Source organism: Cyprinus carpio, chromosome A16 (assembly GCF_018340385.1).
Source record: "Cyprinus carpio isolate SPL01 chromosome A16, ASM1834038v1, whole genome shotgun sequence".
Lineage (NCBI taxonomy): Eukaryota > Metazoa > Chordata > Actinopteri > Cypriniformes > Cyprinidae > Cyprinus > Cyprinus carpio.
This window is the reverse complement of record NC_056587.1, coordinates 4,415,559-4,434,126: the sequence shown is the minus strand read 5'-3', so window position 1 is coordinate 4,434,126 and position 18,568 is coordinate 4,415,559. Positions and strand designations below refer to the sequence as shown.

Here is an 18,568-nt window from a genome sequence, read left to right as displayed (position 1 = left end):
TCACCCGTGACCATCACTTCACGTACAAAAGCACATCTGTGCTACTGTGAGCCAGTTTCCCTCCACCGATCCTAGTCCTGTCCGCTAGCAGTTGTGTTCCTGTAAATGACAAGTTCACCCCTGAAACAATGTAGCATAAAATCACACTGTAATATATGAGCATTGTGAAATACATGTTGCAGTAAATGCGATTACAATTGCTGGGTGAAGAGATAGAGAGAGATGTATATTGTGTGTGTGTGTGTGTGTGTGTGTGTGTGTGTGTGTGTGTGTGTGTGTGTGTGTGTGTGTGTGTGTGTGTGTGTGACAGATTTACAGTACAGGTGAAGCTGTTTGGTGCTGCTGAAAAAAGTGTATGTTTGGGTGTGTGGATGGATTTCTGTGTAAAAAAAAAATGTGTAAAAAGGGAGTGTATGATCAAGTGGATGTATATTTGAATCTGTCTGATTGTACAGTTGTTCACCACTGTTCCACTACTGTGCAAATTTGTAAAATATATATGATTTTGTTTAAAGATGCCTACTGTATTTATTTACATCCTGAACCACAAAAAAAGTCTGTACTCATCAGTTGCTAAAATGTCCTTTCTTATTTCCCACGAACAGCGCAGAGTCAGCTAAATGGCATGTGTCAGACACTGATCAGCGTGCGTCAGCTTTACTTGGAAGTGGACGAGATTCTCAGCATGACACCAGAGTATGATCTGATAGGGGTGATGAACACAAACTCCACATACACAAAATAACTCTTTTAAATGAAAGTTAAAACATGCAGCTATTTTTGCTGTGTTATGTTAATATGCCATCTAAAGTTGTTATAAACAGCATTTTGTTAATTTGTATAATTATAATTATGCATGCATATATTCTGAGAGACTATATATATATATATTACTATGCAGTTAGGATGCATTCAAGTGATCAAAAGTGACAATAAGTTACTGTTCTTTTTAACTTTCTATTCATCAAAGAATCATTTATATTCCATAAAAATATTTAGTGACTTAAAACTGAAGAAAAAATAAAAAAAGAGAAATTGTGACTATTCACAGCATGTTAAAAAAAAACATATTCCTCCTCAACTACACTTATAGGTGCATCTTAATAAATTAGAATGTCGTGGAAAAGTTCATTTATTTCAGTAATTCAACTCAAATTGTGAAACTTATTTACTTGTATTAAATAACTTCAATGCACACGGACTGAAGTAGTTTAAGTCTTTGGTTCTTTTAATTGTGATGATTTTGGCTCACATTTAACAAAAACCGACCAATTCATCTCAATAAATTAGAATACTTCATAAGACCAATAATTTTTTTTTTTTTTTTTAATTAGTGAATTGTTGGCCTTCTGGAAAGTATGTTCATTTACTGCACATGTACTCAATACTTGGTAGGGGCTCCTTTTGCTTAAATTACTGCCTCAGTTCGGCGTGGCATGGAGGTGATCAGTTTGTGGCACTGCTGAGGTGGTATGGAAGCCCAGGTTTCTTTGACAGCGGCCTTCAGCTCATCAGATTCTCTCTGGGGTTGAGGTCTGGTAAGTTTGCTGGTCATTTAACCAACTTTTGGTGCTTTTGGCAGTGTTTTCAAAATCAAAAACAAAACTTAAAATCAAATCAAAATATTACAAAAGCTGGTCAGCAGAAGGAAGCATGAAGTGCTCCAAAATTTCTTGGTAAACGGGTGCAGTGACTTTGGTTTCTAAAAACACAATGGACCAACACCAGCAGATGACATTGCACCCCAAATCATCACAGACTGTGAAAACTTAACACTGACTTAAGACTTAAACTACTTCAGTCTGTGTGCACTGAATTTATTTAATACACAAGTTTCACAATTTGGGTTGAATTATTGAAATAAATGAACTTTTTCACAACATTCTAATTTATTGAGATGCACCTATATATGTTGCAAAAAAAAAAAAAAAACACGCACTCCCACTTTTTTTGGTCGCTAAACAAGTTCTACACTGTTAGTTGCTGCTGAATATTGTAAATATTTGCTCTGCCAGGATCACACATTAGTGTTAGTGAAAAGCAATCTGCAAAATCTTGCACTATTTCAAGTGCAATAATGACCAAAACTCAGCATTCTTGCTACACTCTGACCTTGGTGAACTTAACTTGAAGCTGTCCATTAAATTATTGCAACAAAATAAGTTGTTTGCAGTCATTTGTGGTAGACAGGATGAAATGACATACAATAATTTGCACATGGAAATCTTAGAACAAACACATGCCTTAACTGGGTATTGAAGCTCTAAAATAACACACAGCAAATATGTGCTTTTTAATGCAAAACAACACAAATGAGTCAACTAGAAGAAAAAAAAAACATCCATTACTTCACAATATGTGGCCAAACATTCTATAGATAGTATCCCATCCTGTGTTTCTGAGCCATTTAAAAGACTTTTGACCAATATGACTCATGTACCTGACCATCTTAGGTCATCATTTGTTTTTTAAATGGTCCAAACTCACTTCAGACCAGTGCTTTACATTAGTTAATAACATTTAGCTAAATGTAAAACTTTTGCAAATGTAGGCCTATATATTCAGTGTTGATGAGAAAAATATATCAGGTTTCACTGACGTCCCCACCACACTGATTTCATGGTTAACCAAAACACTTATTTCTTCTTTGTGATGTAAACATACAATTAGGTCTTGTTTTTTAGGCCTCTGGTGTTTGACCACTATGTATTATGCCTTAAATTACCTTATATTACACAGTCACTCTCTGTGTTATTGCATTTTTTTGTCCTCTTAATCCCGGCAACCAGAGCAGCTGCATGAATTTTCTAAAAATATTTTTCAAGTCTTAGTTAAAGTGTGTTTATTCATGGTAACAATTGTAACCAATGGAAAACTACATAGTCTTAAAATTCCTCATCTGCTTAATAAGACCTAATTGAAAGTTGCAAACAATAAAGTAACATTTTAGTTATTAATTTATTTGTTTGTTCGTTGTTGTTACCACGTGAAATTTATTTTATGTGGACAACTTTGTGTAAAATACATTTTTTACATTTCAGCTACAGAAAAATACATAGGCTAATAGCCCTAACGTTACCGAAAAACAAACGAAACTAGTCGACGGTTAATAAGGTCGCGTCGAATATTCCGTTTAACCAAATGTGTTTTGCTCGTTAAGACAGCTTGACCGATGTTTTGGGAGTTTAGGATACTACAAGAAGACTTAACATCTTGGAAGAACGTGCAAAACAGCATGAGGCGACCTTTAGTGCGTTAAAAAAAAATAAGTGGTCTGTCCTGTTACGTTGAAAGACGTGAAAACAATTACGAAATAATGCTGAAAACCGGTTTATGCCTTAACCTGGTGTGGTGATCCGTCTGACCAGTCCTTGACCACATTACTGTGAGAAGTAGTCTGGCTAGTGTTAGTGCTCAGTGGAGGAGAACAAACGCTTGTTGATCGGACGTTGGGCCTGGACCTCAAAAAGCTCCCGCGCTTCCATAAAGGTGAATAAGGTTGATTTGAATCATCTAGAACATCCTGGTATCCGTCAGCTGGTTTGGGACAGGTTTGCTGTACATTTATTTGACACAGTGTTTTTTTTTTTAAAGTGTGGACTGGTATGGTTTTGTTTCAGGTAACGTTAGGCTACGCAGTGAAAGATGATGGGCGAGGACCGAAAAATATGGACTACGGACAAATCTCGCAACTCCATAGAGGTACATAGTGAAGAAAGGCCATTTACGTCCACTTTCGACCAAATCATGTTTAAGTAGCCTAAATCACTTAAGTAAAAATAATAAAACAATTAGTTTTAAAAAAGAAATCCAAAGAAAGACATCTTAAATAGCAAGATTAGTAATAAAGTTGTTCACACAACATTGAGGTTATAGGTTAACAAAGTATGTAACATAACAGTCTCAATCTGTCCCGAACTATAATGGGTCACACACTGGGCACCTAAAGCTCTTTATATCCTTTTGTACTGTCCACCTGTGTGATGTCCTCCACCCTCCTTTCCAGACTCAGCTATAAGTATAAATACTGATGTCAGACTGCTTACCGTTGTATTGTCCACTGACAGTCAAACAAACATGCTGTACATCAATTACTAAAAATAACACGGGAATAGCATATTAAGGATTTTTGTAAGGTAGGTGAATATTGCTTTGAATGCTGGCATCTTTGGTACAGTATTGTAACTGATTGCTTTGTTATAAAAGTGGGGTAAATTGTTGTTTTTCTGCATTTTTAAAAGAAAATGTGGAAGAAGAAGAAAAAGAATGTTAACCTAAAAATGTGCTTGATATGTTAAATTCCTAAATTAATGTTATTTTATTCAAAAATAATACTAAAAATAGTAGAAGCTGCATAATAGTCAAATTTTAAATATAGAATATTAAAAATCTAAAATAATTTTAATCATCATATATACATTACGTTATATCAACAAAACAAATTTAAGGGTTAGTTTAGAATGTACCAATATGATGTCATCTAAGTTTGTGTAATCATTGTAAAAAGAATTGTTACTTTTAAAGGATCTTTTTAATTATTAAGATAAACGATATACTGATTTTATAATAAAATGCTGAAAGCGCTGATGAGGAGGAAAACTACATCACCTGCATGTTAATTTAAATATTATGCAGGAATTTCTAAGCATATGTTTTTGAAAATCTCCTTTTTCTGTGGTTTAACTTATTCTGACAATGTTGATTTCTTCTTGGCAGTCTTTTTGGTCTGAAACCCCTCCAGAAACCATGTCACCAGCCATCTCCAGAACTGCTGCAGGGGAGATAAACCATTGGTTGAGCCAACTGAAGTTCCGCCTTCAGCATAGAAAAGGATGGAACGAGATGTTGGATGAGACCTTCCTCATGCAGAACAAAAAGTAAAGAACTAACTGTTACCAATATAATAAATTAGAAACTACATTTTCATTTCAACAAGGAAATGCCAGTGCTTGGAAGGCAGAAAAAGAATACTGTGCTAGTGTGCTTGTAAGTTTAGGTTTTAGACTTTGGTTCTGTGTAAATGAACACACATCTTATGTTGTAAGTCTTGGCTGGGTTTAAAATTGTATACAGCTGCTTCTGTTTCAACTTTGCAGTGTAATATTTTAGTTCTGTAAGTCAAAGGGTGATTTAAGTTCAATATTAAATAGCTTAGAAGATTATCAAATTTAAAAGTCATTCTCTTTATGTTCTACAGAGTAAATGACATCCCCCTGTTTTCTGCCACTAAGGAGAATAATGCCGCCTGTATAAAGAAACTGCTTGACTGTTCATCGACTAATATCTTTGAGAGAGGTAAACCACACTTTTTGTGGCCATTATGTACCGGCACGCTGAACGACAAACACAGAATTTAATGTGGATCTGACACTGGGTGTGCAATTCTAGGTGAACTTGGAGAGACGGCTCTGCATGTTGCTGTGATGAATGATAATTTTCATGCGGCTGTGGCATTAATGGATGGAGCACCAGAGCTCATCAACGAGCCCATGACCTCTGAACTCTACTATGGTATTTATTTAAAAAATAAAAACTTCCTCAAACATTTAACGCAATTTAATAAGTATTTGTAGATCTCATGAACGTGTGCTCTGATTGATAGGTTTAACAGCCCTTCACATTGCTACTGTTAACCAGAATGTTAACTTAGTCCGGGAGTTGATAAGAAGAGGAGGCGATGTGGCGACACCCAGGGTCACAGGCATGTACTTCCGCAAAAGAAGAGGAGGACTTCTGTACTTTGGTCAGATGGATGTTTCTATTCTATTAATAATTTTTTTTGGAATTCATTTTATTAAATCTGATTATTTTATTAGTTGTGGATGAGCATTAAATAAATATGTGTGAATGTAGGTGAACACATCCTGGCATTTGCGAGTTGTGTGGCTAATGAAGAAATTATATCTATGCTGATAAAAGCTGGGGCTAATATTCGGGCCCAGGATTCCCTGGGTAAGTGGAAATAACCTTTTCTCACAATCTGATATTTATGTCTGCATCTGTGGTTGTAACTCTCTCTCTCTCTCTCTCATGAACAGGTAATACCATCCTTCATCTGTTGGTTTTGCAGCCCAATAAAACAACTGCATGTCAGATTTTCGACGTGCTGATGTCACAAGATGCAGATCTGGACCCCGCTATCCCTCTAGACATGGTACCCAACTACAGAGGCCTCACACCATTCAAACTTGCTGCGAAGGAGGGCAACCTCGTGGTAAGAGAGAGATCTTTACAAAAACACACATTTGCATGGAATTGCATGGTAACATTTCCCAGCATTTAAAGAACACTGCTCGATGTGTTTGTGATGTTGCACAGGCCTTCCAGCACTTGGCTAACCGCAGGCGGATCATTCAGTGGAGCCTGGGCCCATTGTCCTCCAACCTTTATGACCTCACTGAGGTTGACTCCAGGGAGGATGACCTCTCAGTGCTTGAGATCATTGTCAGCAGTCAGAAAAGAGAGGTGTGTAAATGTATGCAGGACGCAATACAGCTCATCAAACAGGACCTGCCAGGAAGAACCTGAAAAATTCAAGTCGGGACAGTTCACTACACATTAATGATGGGAAAAAAAATCATCAGTATTATCAGACTTAATCAAACTGCTGTAGCTGGGCTATTCTTAGTTCATCTATTTAAACAAAGTGCTTTGTGTATCCTCTCTTGTCTCAGGCCAGAAGGATTCTTGAGTTGACTCCAGTTCGACAGCTTGTCAGACTGAAGTGGAATCTATATGGGAAACATTACTTCAGGTGCCTTACTATCATATACTATATATACGTAAAAAAAACACAGCATTTAGTTTAGTTATATTGTTTTTATTTAATTAATAAACTACAAATATTTTTAGCTGCCAAATAAAATAAATATGCTGACTTAATTTATTTTTATTAGTTTTAATCAAGTGAACATTACTTAAATATCTACATTTCATAATTAATTTTTAAAAAGTACAAAAAATCAAAAGGCTTGTCTGTTTTTAGGTCAATAAATTACATTTTATGGTGAAAAATATTATATTATGTATTTATCTTTTATATATAATAGATATATAATCTAGGGTCTAAATGTAATATTATAGACAAAAAAAGTTGATCTAATTCTGATTAAAATGTAGGTTAATGTGATATGGAGGTTTTAAGGAACATTATGATATGTTGACCCTGTCGTACCAGTTTTTCATCAGCTGACTCTTCAAAAGCTTCAAGTTTTTCCACATATTTAGCATTTTTTTCAGATTTTCTCAGAACCTATTTCCCTTTGAAAGCAGTGATGTGCTATGAAACGATGTTTATGATTTCAGCTACACTGATGATGTTGTTGTATTGATCTGATTGCAGGTTATTGATGCTGGTGTACCTGCTGTATATTAGCATATTCACTTTGTGTTGTATAAACCGCCCCCTGAAGGACATTCCTGAGAATTACACCAAAGCAGCCAACGACAAAACCATCAAAGTGCAGAAAAGCTTTACGGTGTGAAACATTATTCTTATGTTTCTGTATATCAAAGCACTTTTATATCTGCAGGAACTTAATGTCTTTTTGTATGTTTAGGAGAGCTATAAGACCTATAAAGATCACCTGCGTTTAATTGGAGAAATGATCAGTGTCATAGGAGCCATCGTTATTCTGCTGATAGAGGTCAGCAAAACTTTTTCTGACATTAGAAACATGTTATAACTAGTAAAATATTATTGGTATTATGCCAAAACACTCCTTATCATGAATTATTTTCAGGTTCCCAGTATTTTTAGAGTGGGAGCTAAACGCTATTTTGGCCAGTCTGCCCTCGGAGGACCCTTCCATATCACTTTGTAAGTTCTCTCTCTCTCTCTCTATATATATACATTTAAAATTATTTTTAATATACCAATAAATAAATACCTTTATCAATTTAATAAAATTACGCGAAACAAAATGACAAATGTTTACTTTCACAAGCCGTCATGTATTTATGGGCCTGCAGTTAGCTGTCTCTTACCTGAAGATATAATCACAAAAAATGTTGGGAAACGACACCCTGGCCATTCCGTTGGGTCGTTTGTCCAGTCACAAATACTGTATTGACAGTCCGACCTAATACGGCTCAGTTTCTCTACATATCTCGCTCTGTCGAGCAGCAGAAGTGATTCTATGTAGGCCACACTGGGTTAACACCATGCTTTTCCAGTCAGGGGGAAATAATTCCCCCCCCCCCCCCACACACACTGACTCCGCCCCCACGTCATGCCCCCAGCTATGACGAGACACCAACCAAGTCAACAGGAAAATCAAGAAGGAACCAGCGTCAAATTAGTCTTGCCAGTTCTGACGTCATACCTGCACCACTCTATAAGTGGAAAATCGGCATGAAATCTGCATTATTATGTTGAATGAAAAACGTTTGACTGCATGCATTAACTCACACTTCATTTCCTTGTATTTCTGTGGCAGAATTGGCTACGCGAGTCTGGTTGTGATTTTGTGTGTGCTGCGGACCACTGGAATTGCAAAAGAGCTTGTGCCAATGGCTTGGGCTTTGATTCTTGGCTGGTCCAATGTTATGTACTTTGCCCGAGGTTTTGAGATGCTGGGACCTTATGTCATTGTGATTCAGAAGGTGAAGGGTTTTGCTGAGGCGGCTGCTCATTCTTGTTGGTTTGTAGACCCAGTATAGCTTTATAATGTACATGTGTGGATGTTCTTTTGCAGACAATATTTGGAGATATGACCAAGTTCATGTGGTTGTCCCTAATCTTCCTTATTGGATCTGCTTCTGGTTAGTTCAAGTACAGTTGAATCAAAAGATACTCATATCATATGCAAATCTATAATGTAAATAATGTCTCCTTCCTCAGGCTTGTGGGTCTATTACATAACTCAAGATCCTTCGGCTTTACCCCCGTACCGCTCATTCCCCATCACCATCTTCACTCAGTTTGAGCTGAGCATTGGTCTGATAGATTTGCAAGTGGACCATACGTTGTACACCCATCCAGTCGTGCACACTATCCACATCTACTTCAGTGTGGTCGCTTACATCCTCCTGTTCAACCTCCTGATCGCCATGATGAGCGACACACAGTGGAGGGTCACCCAGGAACGCGATGAACTCTGGAGGACCCAGGTTGGTAGTGTAGCTTGTACAATCCCACAGTAACTGTTCTAAAAGCATGCTGGGTAAACATCAGTTTCTCTGACCATAGGTGGTGGCCACTACTCTGATGATTGAACGGAAGTTACCACTGCGCTTGTGGCCAAGACTGGGCATCTGTGGTCTGGCGTATGGCCTTGGAGAACGCTGGTACCTTCGGTAAGGATGCCTTGCATCACAATTCCAATACAAAAGCATCACGAAGCACTCTCAATTTGATTCGTCTTATTTATTAACAATATCTCATGATTCCAGAGTGGAGGATCGCAATGACCTATTGGTGCAAAAGATGAAACGCTACATTAACGCGTTCTCAAAGGATGGAGTACCAGCTAAGGAGAGGGAGGAAACAGGCAAGAGTGACCCTGGAAATGATCCACAGCAGATTAGTTTTACTGTGGAAAACAGGCCTAAAATCCAGAGGAAACCAAAAAAATGCTGGGAGCTCATTCGGCAGAGTATAGAATGTGAAAAGGAAGAAAATGTGGATTGTCTAGATACCAATTATATCTAAAAATGGCTCAAGATCAAGTAGTAATTTTTGGGTGATATGACATATTTAAAGGGTTCCTGTTAAGTAATTCTGAGTTATTTATGTGTTTTAATATACAAATATATGTGTTGTACTGGGTAGACAAAGCTAAACTGTGCACCATCGATATTGTTAAATTGTTAAATGTTGTATGTATGTTTAATTAAGCAATACAAAAGAGACAGTTTAAAGAGAAAGTATCTGCAGTTCAGTAAATCGTGTGAACATTAGACATATTTAGTGCAAATAAACTTTGTGTAAATGATCAGTACAATTAGAAATAAGTGCAACTGTAATACAAATAAACGGGACCATTTCTAAAACTGTTTTATACTGCATCTATAATGCTTCATAATGCACGTTGTACAATAAAAGCTTTATGCTGTGTTGATGACCCAAACGTCCCTGTTTCTGACTAGAATCTTTAGAGAAAAGATGATTATCTTGAGTATTTGTTGAGTAATGATATCCATATATAGGTGATTTCAGTGGGTGTAGATTAGGGCAGTGCAAAAAATTGAATGCGATTTTCATGCGCATCTCATTAGTAAAGACGCACCTGTAATTAGTAGTATATCTCCAGCACGTGCGTTAAGATCAGGGTTGCCAGGTTTTCACAACAAATCCTGCCCAGTTGCTTCTCAAAACGAGTCCAAAACTAGCCCAATCGCGTTTCCAGGAGGTTCCCCGATAAAAATTGTGTCCCAGGGTTAAAATATACGTTTTTTGGCAGGGTTGCCTTGGTAAAATTTGCATTTTAGGGGCTAAATATCACGTTATTGGTATTGGGGTTGCTTCAACCCACAGACATGAAAAACAACCGCAGACTTGGCAACACTGGTTCAGGTGGAGCGGCATTTACTACACAGAGCCATAGTCCACCGACAAGCTACACAAAATCGCTTTCAAAATCGACAAAGAATCGCCTGCGATTTTAAAATCAATTTGCTGGAGATATACTACTAATCACAGGAGCGCCTTTACTGAGGAGATGCGCATGAAAATCGCATTCGATTTTTTGCACAGCCCTAGTGTAGATGATGTTCGGACATCTACATCTTCTGACAGATGTACTGTAAGTATAAGCTGCAGGAAGATGGGCGCCAGCTCCGTTCAGGTGGTTCATTTCCAGCCAGGATGGCACACTCTCCAGGTAAGGAAAGGTCTCCCCAATATCTATGCATGTGCATAAGAACCACAGTCAGTCAGTAGCTACTAAACCACATTTAAATATCTTCATTTTACAAAATGTTTTATTTTATGTAAATTTTTCCTGCTGTAACAACTAAAACTAGGCAAACATTCCCAATGATTTTTCACATTTTCCCCTCTTTATTTTAAATACTCAGTTTTCTTTTTCAAAATAATTTACTTATTTTGTTTTTGTTTTGTCCAGAATCAGAGGGAGATTTTTTGGTCTAAAAAACAAATCAGTAATTTAAAAATAATTATCTCATTTATTTAAACAATGTGAAAAAAGGGGGGTTAAGTGTAAATTTAAAAAAAAAAAAAATCATTAGAAACTGTTTGCCCATTTTATGGTTACAGACCCCAGGAGGCACTTCAAAAAACAACTGGTCCCATTTGAACCATAATTATTTTCCCACCTCACTGTCGATACAGTGTTGTTAATCCATGTCCATTCATTTGTCCCCAAATGATTTAGCCCAATCCAGTAGTGCAAACTCCCTTTCCTACTCAGATACATCTGCAGAGATGAGATATTACCAAAAAGCATATGAATACACTAATATGCGAATCAGTTCTGTTAGTTCTAATTTCACCGTATATTTACTGATTTACTGACCTGCACACGTTCATTAGTGATGACAGCAAGATCTCCTCCCAATCTCTGGCATTCCTGCCTGCTCTGCTGCCAGGTGAAACGGTTTTGAGACAGGAAGTAACAAGTATTCTCAAACCTCAGCCAGCCCTTGCCACATTCAGTGCACAGATGCTCTGCATTTAGGTGGGGAAACAAGAAAACACCGAAGTGAAGTAAAAAATTTGTTTCATACGGGAGAATTTTTTTTTTAAACCTTTAGAAAACCGTATGTCTGTTGTTCACAAACTCACGAGGCAGTTGGTAAACCTCATGGCATTTCTTCAAGCTGCATTCCTCTTCTGGTGGAGACCTTTGAATCTGCTCTATCTTCTGACATGGCTGCGCTCCAGTCACTGTTCAGAACATAATGTAACAATTTAAGCTCTATAAAATCACCATTTCCACCAAAATACCATAGTTACTGCAGTTATTTTAGTACTGTGGAGCCACAATAAAGTAGTCTCAGCCTCAGAACGTCACACCCATGGAATGTTGGCTGAACATCTGATAAACATGGTAACACGGTAAAGTATCTTGGAGATCTCGAAACAAGTTAATGCAAGAAGTTTTCAGAATCTTTCTCTCATTTTGTATAATTTTCTTTTTTGTTTAAATTTTCCTGATGGTAAACTATGTTGTTTTTCATACTAATTTTAACCCAATGATTGTTCTAAAAACTGCACCCACTTGTGATCCATGAAAACCATTAAAAATTCATAATCGTTCTTAATTATGATACAACTGGTCTAAAGACCATTTTAAAAAAAAAATGTGTTTTTATCTGTTCTCAAAGTTTTAATTATCTCAGGGATACTACTCCAGTAAAAAATAAATAAATAAAAAATGTGACTCTTTTCCAGGTTAATTTCATTTTCTTTTGGCCGTTCATGTCACAAAACAATGAAATATATATTAGTCTATGAACAAGTTTATGAATTTAAAGCAGTTTATGTGTATGGAGAAAATTGCATCCAAGCATTTAGCACCATTGCACCCTATCATAGAGAACAGTATGTGTGGAGGTTTAAACCCTAAATGTAAAATAGTTTCATTCAAATTTTATTCGAGTTTACAAATAAAGAAATAAAAAAATAAAGCTGCATAAGATACTTATTTTGACAAAAAAACAAAAAATGGCCCTAAATCGAAGACAATAAAAGGGTTAAATGAATACGCTGTACATATGAAAGATGGTCATACTTACACTTTATAAACAGAACAAGGACCACAATCAGCAAAATGACGCAGATGACAAAGAGAACCAGCGAAACGATGCGGTAAACACGGAGTTTCCGGTGAATATCTTGCGATGGATCTGGAGAAAAACATGCATTTGTCGTTACATGGACCGTCAAATGACGGAAGTCAAGAGATGTGCAATCGCAACATTCATCACCTGAATCCGGCAGCAGCTTTTTCGGGTCAGACTTGCCGTTTGTGTACTTGCCGAAATTGCACAGTTTTACGTACATGTTTCTGCTAATACGAAGCCGATTGTGGCTCAGTTCGACGAAGGCCGGGGAATAATCTGCAGGTTTTTGTATTCTAGTGCGCACTTGACCGCATCTCGCACATAACGCACTACAGGGGGTTCGACCGCGTGCAGGGGCCTTTGAAGACGTCTGATGACGACGCTCCGTAACACAATACCACCTCTGTGTCCTCGTGTGGAAAGCTGTTTTAATATTTAATCTATAAACCGTACTAGTATCGTTTTTCATGGTACTAGTACTTATTTTTTAGATACTAGTTTCTTTTCCATTAAGTAGTACTTATTCATTAAGGTACTAGTGCTTATTTTTTAGGTACTAGTGTCTTTTGTAAAGTTACTAGTACTTAATTCCTTAGATACTAGTTCTTATTTATTAGATACTAGTACTTATTCCAATAGTGACTAGTATTTAATTATACTCTTCTTGTCAAGAAAAAACAGAACTAGTAATTATTTTTTAGTTACTAGTAACTTTTAAGACCAGAGATATCCTGAACATAATAGATACTAGAACTTTTTTAATTTGTATTTCTGCCCAGTATAGTAATCGTATGTTGAATATTAATGAGCCAGCAACATATAGGAGAGAGATTAGACAGGAAACAGAAACAAGGAGATGGATGTACTTTTTTGAGGAAACCACAATTATTTTTACACAAGCACATAGAAAATGTGTTTTTGTAAACACTGTAATTTCGTAAGAAGCCTAATGTGTTTGTTGGTCATCGAGTGACTTTTGGTGGCATGATGGAGATAAGACTCCAATTTTATTATCTGTTATTTACATATTTTTCCTCCAGTAAAAACAATAAATATCATACCAGGGCTGTACATTAACTTTTTTTGTATTTAGCACTGGTGCTACAGACACTGAATGTTTTTACATTAATGTTCTATACAGGGCACACAAAATCCAAACCTTATGTTTTTCAGACAAACATTTTCTTTATTTGGAAAAAAGGCCAAAAATGTAATAATAATAATAATAATAATAATAATAATAATAATAATAACACCAGGTTTGCTGTACTTGTAGGGCTGTACAATTTGCCCAAAAAATGTTTTTTCAATATGTCAATATAACTAAGATTATGGTTATTATTTCTAAATAAAAACAGAAAACATAAATAAATATATATATATATATATATATATATATATATATATATATATATATATATATATTTATATATATATATATATATATATATATATATATATATATATATATATATATATATATATTATTTAAGAACAAAAATAATAAATATAGCTGCATTTTTTTAAATACTTTTCTAAACTGGAGAAAACCTTAAGGATTTGCAAATGTTTACCTCAAAGTTCTTAATTATTTTTGCTATTTTTACCCAAATTAGAGTTTTGTGAGCAATAATGAGTACTCAGTTAATGTAATTTCTTTCATTCATAATCGTAGCCAGAGGAAGCCCTTGCGCAGAAACTCCACAAATGGGACTCACTGATGACGTTCCAGGAAATCCCTTATATGGACAAAGACATTCAGCTTTCGCTGTAGCCTAGTAGCTGAATAACATGCAGATAAGCATTATACTGATGAAACATGAAGAAAATAAACAATGACTGTGACAATATATGGTTTAATCTGTGCTCTTCTCTGGTATTTTTATAAGAATAAAGTATATTTAAAATGTAATGCTAATCAACATAGCCTTTATCACTGTATAGAATAATATAAAGTGGCATGATTTCTGCCTCATTTGGTTTAATGAAACCATGTTAGATCACAAAAATATGTTATTTTAAAGACTCGACTGATGTTGTGAAGTGAATTTGGACTAAAACATAACATTATACTTTTGTTGGACAACAGGTTTGCAATCTTTCCTTGTGTTTTCATGGTAACCAATTAGCAAGTTAGGCTTACATACAAAGCCAGTTAGCCCTAATTAACAATCAAATGAATTCAGCATATTAATGTATTCCATCTGTTTAAATGAAGATATCTCCAGATACATTCTCACTAGTTCTTTATGAGGTTGAAGATATCTCCAAATGAACAGGGAGTCATAGTTATTCTGTTTTTGATATCATCTTTTAATTTCTGACTAGTAATTATTGCAATAGAGACTAGTATCTATTTAAATATTACTAGTAAGCATTTATTAGATACTACTTATTTTTTAGATACTGGTACTTATTCATTAGATACTAGTACCTATTTAATAGACACTTCTAGTTATTCATTAGGTACTAGTACTTATTTATTTGACACTAGTATCTTTTGTAATTACTACTAGTAACAATTAATATCTTACTAGTCAGATCTGCTTTTTTTACTTGTCTTATGTTATGACTAGTCCAAATGGCTATAGTAGAGTGTAATTAAAAAATTTACTAGTAAAATAAAAAATCTTACTAATAACATTACGAATAAGTACTAGTATCTAATAAATGTGTACTAGTATCTATTGAATAAGTACTAGTATATTTTTAATATACTAGTATCTAATGAATAAGTAGTATCTAACAGATAAGTACTAGTATCTAATGAATGAGTACTAGTATCTTAAAAATATGTACTAGTACCTAATGAATAACTACTAGTATATAAAAATTAAGTACTAGTCACTAGTGGAATATATACTAGTTAAATCTGAATAGTTGATATCTCAATGATGGGTCCCCATAGAAGTCAATGGCAAAAATTTACAATTTGTCACTAGTAACAATAGCATAGTTACTAGTATCTAATGAATAAGTACTAGTTTATAATCAATAAATACTAGTATCTAATGAATAAGTACAAGTACCTAATAAATAAGCACTAGTATCTAATGAATAAGTACTAGTATCTAATGATTAAATACTATTTTCTAAAGAGTAAGCACTAACTTTACAAAAGACACTAGTACCTAAAGAATGAGCACTAGTAGTTAATGGATAAGTACTAGTACTTAATGGAAAATATACTAGAATCTAAAAAATAAGTACTAGTAATGTTAACTTAGATACTAGTGTGGTTTATAGATTAAATGTTAAAGCGGCTTGCCATTGTCCTTGCCTGCCCTTCTGAAGCCTTGAAGTGCTCTCTGGACAAAACAAGATACTGGCTGTCCTCCAGAGAACAAAATATGCAGCTATGTCCCAGATATGCTTTTTATATTGAATTATGGTCATATAAAGACTTTGTCAAATTACAGAGCAATCTATAATTTATGCGGGCCATAGTAACAGATGTTTTTAAATGAGAAACCACTAGGTTAACTATAATGGATAGAGATGCTGCTATAAAAGAGTATACACTTTAAAATAAAAATAAAAACAACAACACACACACAAAAAACCACCATAAAAAAAAAAAATAATGCTACAAAAAAAAAAAATGGTAAACTGGCAATTAACATGGTAATCTATGGAACACCTAAAGGGACATGGTGATATAATAATATACTTATAATGATATAATTATCCAAAAAAATAAAATAATAATAATAATAATAAAATTATATTTGCTTTTGTGTTTTTGTGTCCAAAATACAGTACTTTGCAATACTTTGCAAAGAACTCATACATTTGGCAAGCAAATGCATAAATTTTAAAAGGGAGCACAAAGGTTTTGTGAAGGAAGGCAAAGGTTTTGTGAGTGAACACAAAGTTTCTTTTGGGGCATGCAAACTTTTTGAATCCCAAAATAAAGTCCTAAAATTAATCATAACATTTATTTAGGTTTCATTTGACTTTGTTTTGTTTAAATACATTTTTATTTTACATTTTTATATTCTAAAATACTGTCACCTAAATCCCACTTGTGTGCAAGCATGCAACTTTATCATAATAACATATTTTGGTTCTGATAACCTATATTTTACTGTAGATTTAACCAGATTTTTTTTTTGTTTTTTTTTTTACAGTGTAGACCATTGACATACGTCTTTTAATCTTGAGATCAAAATGTTTTTTTTTTTTGTTTGTTTGATACTTCGCTCTATTTCACTGACCACTGCATCAGTTGTTTTTTCTCCATCTGTTTTTGTTCCTCTTTCTGGCCATTTTCACTTGTCCTGTTTTAGACCAGAGACAGCTGGATCTTATATCACATAATGAATATGCACATAAATGCATGTAAATGCATGTTAAAATTAAAAAAATATATATATAAAATTTATTTATTCACCCTTAAAAATAAAGGTTCTTTATTGCCATTGATGGTTGCATAAAGTATGTTTAACATCTATAGAATCTTTCCAGTGCGAAAGTTTCTTTATAGTTTATAGGGTTCTTTAGATTATTAAAATGTTCTTCACACTAAAAAAAAAAAAAAAAAGATTCTTTCAAGATCTGTTTAATGAAAGGTTCTTTGGGAAACCAAAATGTTTCTCCTATGTCATGAAACCCTTTATTTTTAAGAGTGTAGCATTATTTATATACGTTATTTGAATACTCCCAAGTTTATTTTGTCATTTAAACTGTACAAATCAAAACTTTCCATAAATCAACCTCCTGGATTTTTTTTATCATTAAATCAGTATTTTTTGACACTAGCTAATTATTGGCCTGAAATATGCAGTAATAATAATAATAATAAAGTTTGGATGTGTATAAACAGTGTGTTACCTTTATTTACTGAGTAAGAGCGAACTGAAGAGGGCACGCCATATTCATGCTCAGACGGACTGGTGAGAGTGGAGTAAATATTCCCTTCAGCTATGGCCTCTTCTGCGAAGTCAGTTGGAGACAATCCAGTTGAAAATAAGAATTAGATATGAAAAAAAAACAAGAGAAGCAAGATTGATGTGTATATATAATGACTGAATCAGCTGAATCAGACTGAATCATAAAGATTTTATTAAACATTTTACCTTTTGTCTCCTTCTCCTGATTTTCTTTCTCCTTATCCTCCTCAACCGTTGCAATCTCCTCCAACTCCACTTCCACCTCTTTCTTGCTTTCCATTTTTTTCCTTCTGTCTGCTAATTCCCTCGAGTTTCGATTTCCTGACTAACTTGAGGCCCCAGTAAGTGCAAACTCTTTAGCAAAACTGATTTAATTTCCTATTGTCTAAACAGCTGTCTGGAGAATAAATGAGAGTAACTGAAAAGCTTCACACATGTAAATATGCTGACCTGATGCTAATTCTCAAACACCAGGATAATTCTGAGCATCACACATGATCGGTTGTTTTCCCGCAACTTCCTCATTAAAGTCCTGCCGCGAAATCCTTCACTTCTCTCTTTTTCATACTGTCAGAATGACTCAACCACTAGTCATGTCTTATCCTAAAGGAAAAGAAATTTCAAACAAATCGAACACTGTTTCTATGAGTTGCTGGTGTCTTTATCAGGGGTTTCCAAACTCGGTCCTGGAGGGCCGGTGTCCTGCAGAGCTCAGCTCCAACTTGCCTCAGCGCATGCCTAGTAAGACCTTGATTAGCCAGTTCAGGTTAATTAGAGTTGGAGCTAAACTGTGCAGGACAGTGGCCCTCCAAGACCCCTGGTCTATATGGTTAAGTGTTAAATGTTGAAATATTATTATTAAAAATTGCTGAATAATATAAATAATAGCAGAAGTATAAATAACAATGAATTGAACCTCATTTGCACTA

General features: G+C 35.0%; 2 protein-coding genes across 3 annotated transcripts; one reads left to right on the top strand and one right to left on the bottom strand.

Moving 5' to 3' along the window:
• Positions 1 to 3,339: 3,339 nt before the first annotated feature.
• LOC109083142 (transient receptor potential cation channel subfamily V member 5-like) lies at positions 3,340 to 10,179 on the top strand. Its single transcript, XM_042772111.1, has 18 exons — positions 3,340 to 3,489; positions 3,621 to 3,702; positions 4,717 to 4,877; positions 5,198 to 5,295; positions 5,389 to 5,511; positions 5,603 to 5,743; positions 5,854 to 5,952; positions 6,039 to 6,214; positions 6,319 to 6,465; positions 6,675 to 6,754; positions 7,343 to 7,478; positions 7,560 to 7,646; positions 7,743 to 7,819; positions 8,439 to 8,604; positions 8,697 to 8,763; positions 8,843 to 9,111; positions 9,191 to 9,297; positions 9,394 to 10,179. Exons 2-18 carry the CDS (start codon positions 3,646 to 3,648, stop codon positions 9,650 to 9,652), a joined length of 2,250 nt encoding a protein of 749 aa, XP_042628045.1. The 5' UTR covers positions 3,340 to 3,489; positions 3,621 to 3,645; the 3' UTR covers positions 9,653 to 10,179.
• LOC109083133 (CD209 antigen-like protein D) lies at positions 9,353 to 18,147 on the bottom strand. Of its 2 annotated transcripts, XM_042772113.1 has the most exons (7): positions 17,826 to 18,147; positions 17,581 to 17,682; positions 12,700 to 12,810; positions 11,747 to 11,848; positions 11,478 to 11,629; positions 11,278 to 11,378; positions 9,353 to 10,846 (listed from the first exon to the last, which is right to left on the bottom strand). In XM_042772113.1, exons 1-7 carry the CDS (start codon positions 17,917 to 17,919, stop codon positions 10,723 to 10,725), a joined length of 786 nt encoding a protein of 261 aa, XP_042628047.1. In that variant the 5' UTR covers positions 17,920 to 18,147; the 3' UTR covers positions 9,353 to 10,722. The 2 variants fall into 2 exon arrangements, with proteins under 2 accessions (XP_042628047.1, XP_018953498.1); XM_019097953.2 differs by lacking the exons at positions 17,581 to 17,682; positions 17,826 to 18,147 and adding an exon at positions 12,892 to 13,136.
• Positions 18,148 to 18,568: the final 421 nt, after the last annotated feature.

Excerpts from the sequence above, each read along its gene's own strand:
- LOC109083142 (XM_042772111.1), top strand. The coding sequence starts at position 3,646 with ATGATGGGCGAGGACCGAAAAATATGGACTACGGACAAATCTCGCAAC. Across the intron at positions 3,703-4,716 it reads AATCTCGCAACTCCATAGAG|TCTTTTTGGTCTGAAACCCC; the intron begins GTACATAGTGAA and ends TCTTCTTGGCAG. Across the intron at positions 8,764-8,842 it reads CCTTATTGGATCTGCTTCTG|GCTTGTGGGTCTATTACATA; the intron begins GTTAGTTCAAGT and ends CTCCTTCCTCAG.
- LOC109083133 (XM_042772113.1), bottom strand. The coding sequence starts at position 17,919 with ATGGAAAGCAAGAAAGAGGTGGAAGTGGAGTTGGAGGAGATTGCAACG. Across the intron at positions 12,811-17,580 it reads CTCTTACTCAGTAAATAAAG|ATCCATCGCAAGATATTCAC; the intron begins GTAACACACTGT and ends GTTTTTCTCCAG. Across the intron at positions 11,849-12,699 it reads CCTTGTTCTGTTTATAAAGT|TGACTGGAGCGCAGCCATGT; the intron begins GTAAGTATGACC and ends TGTTCTGAACAG.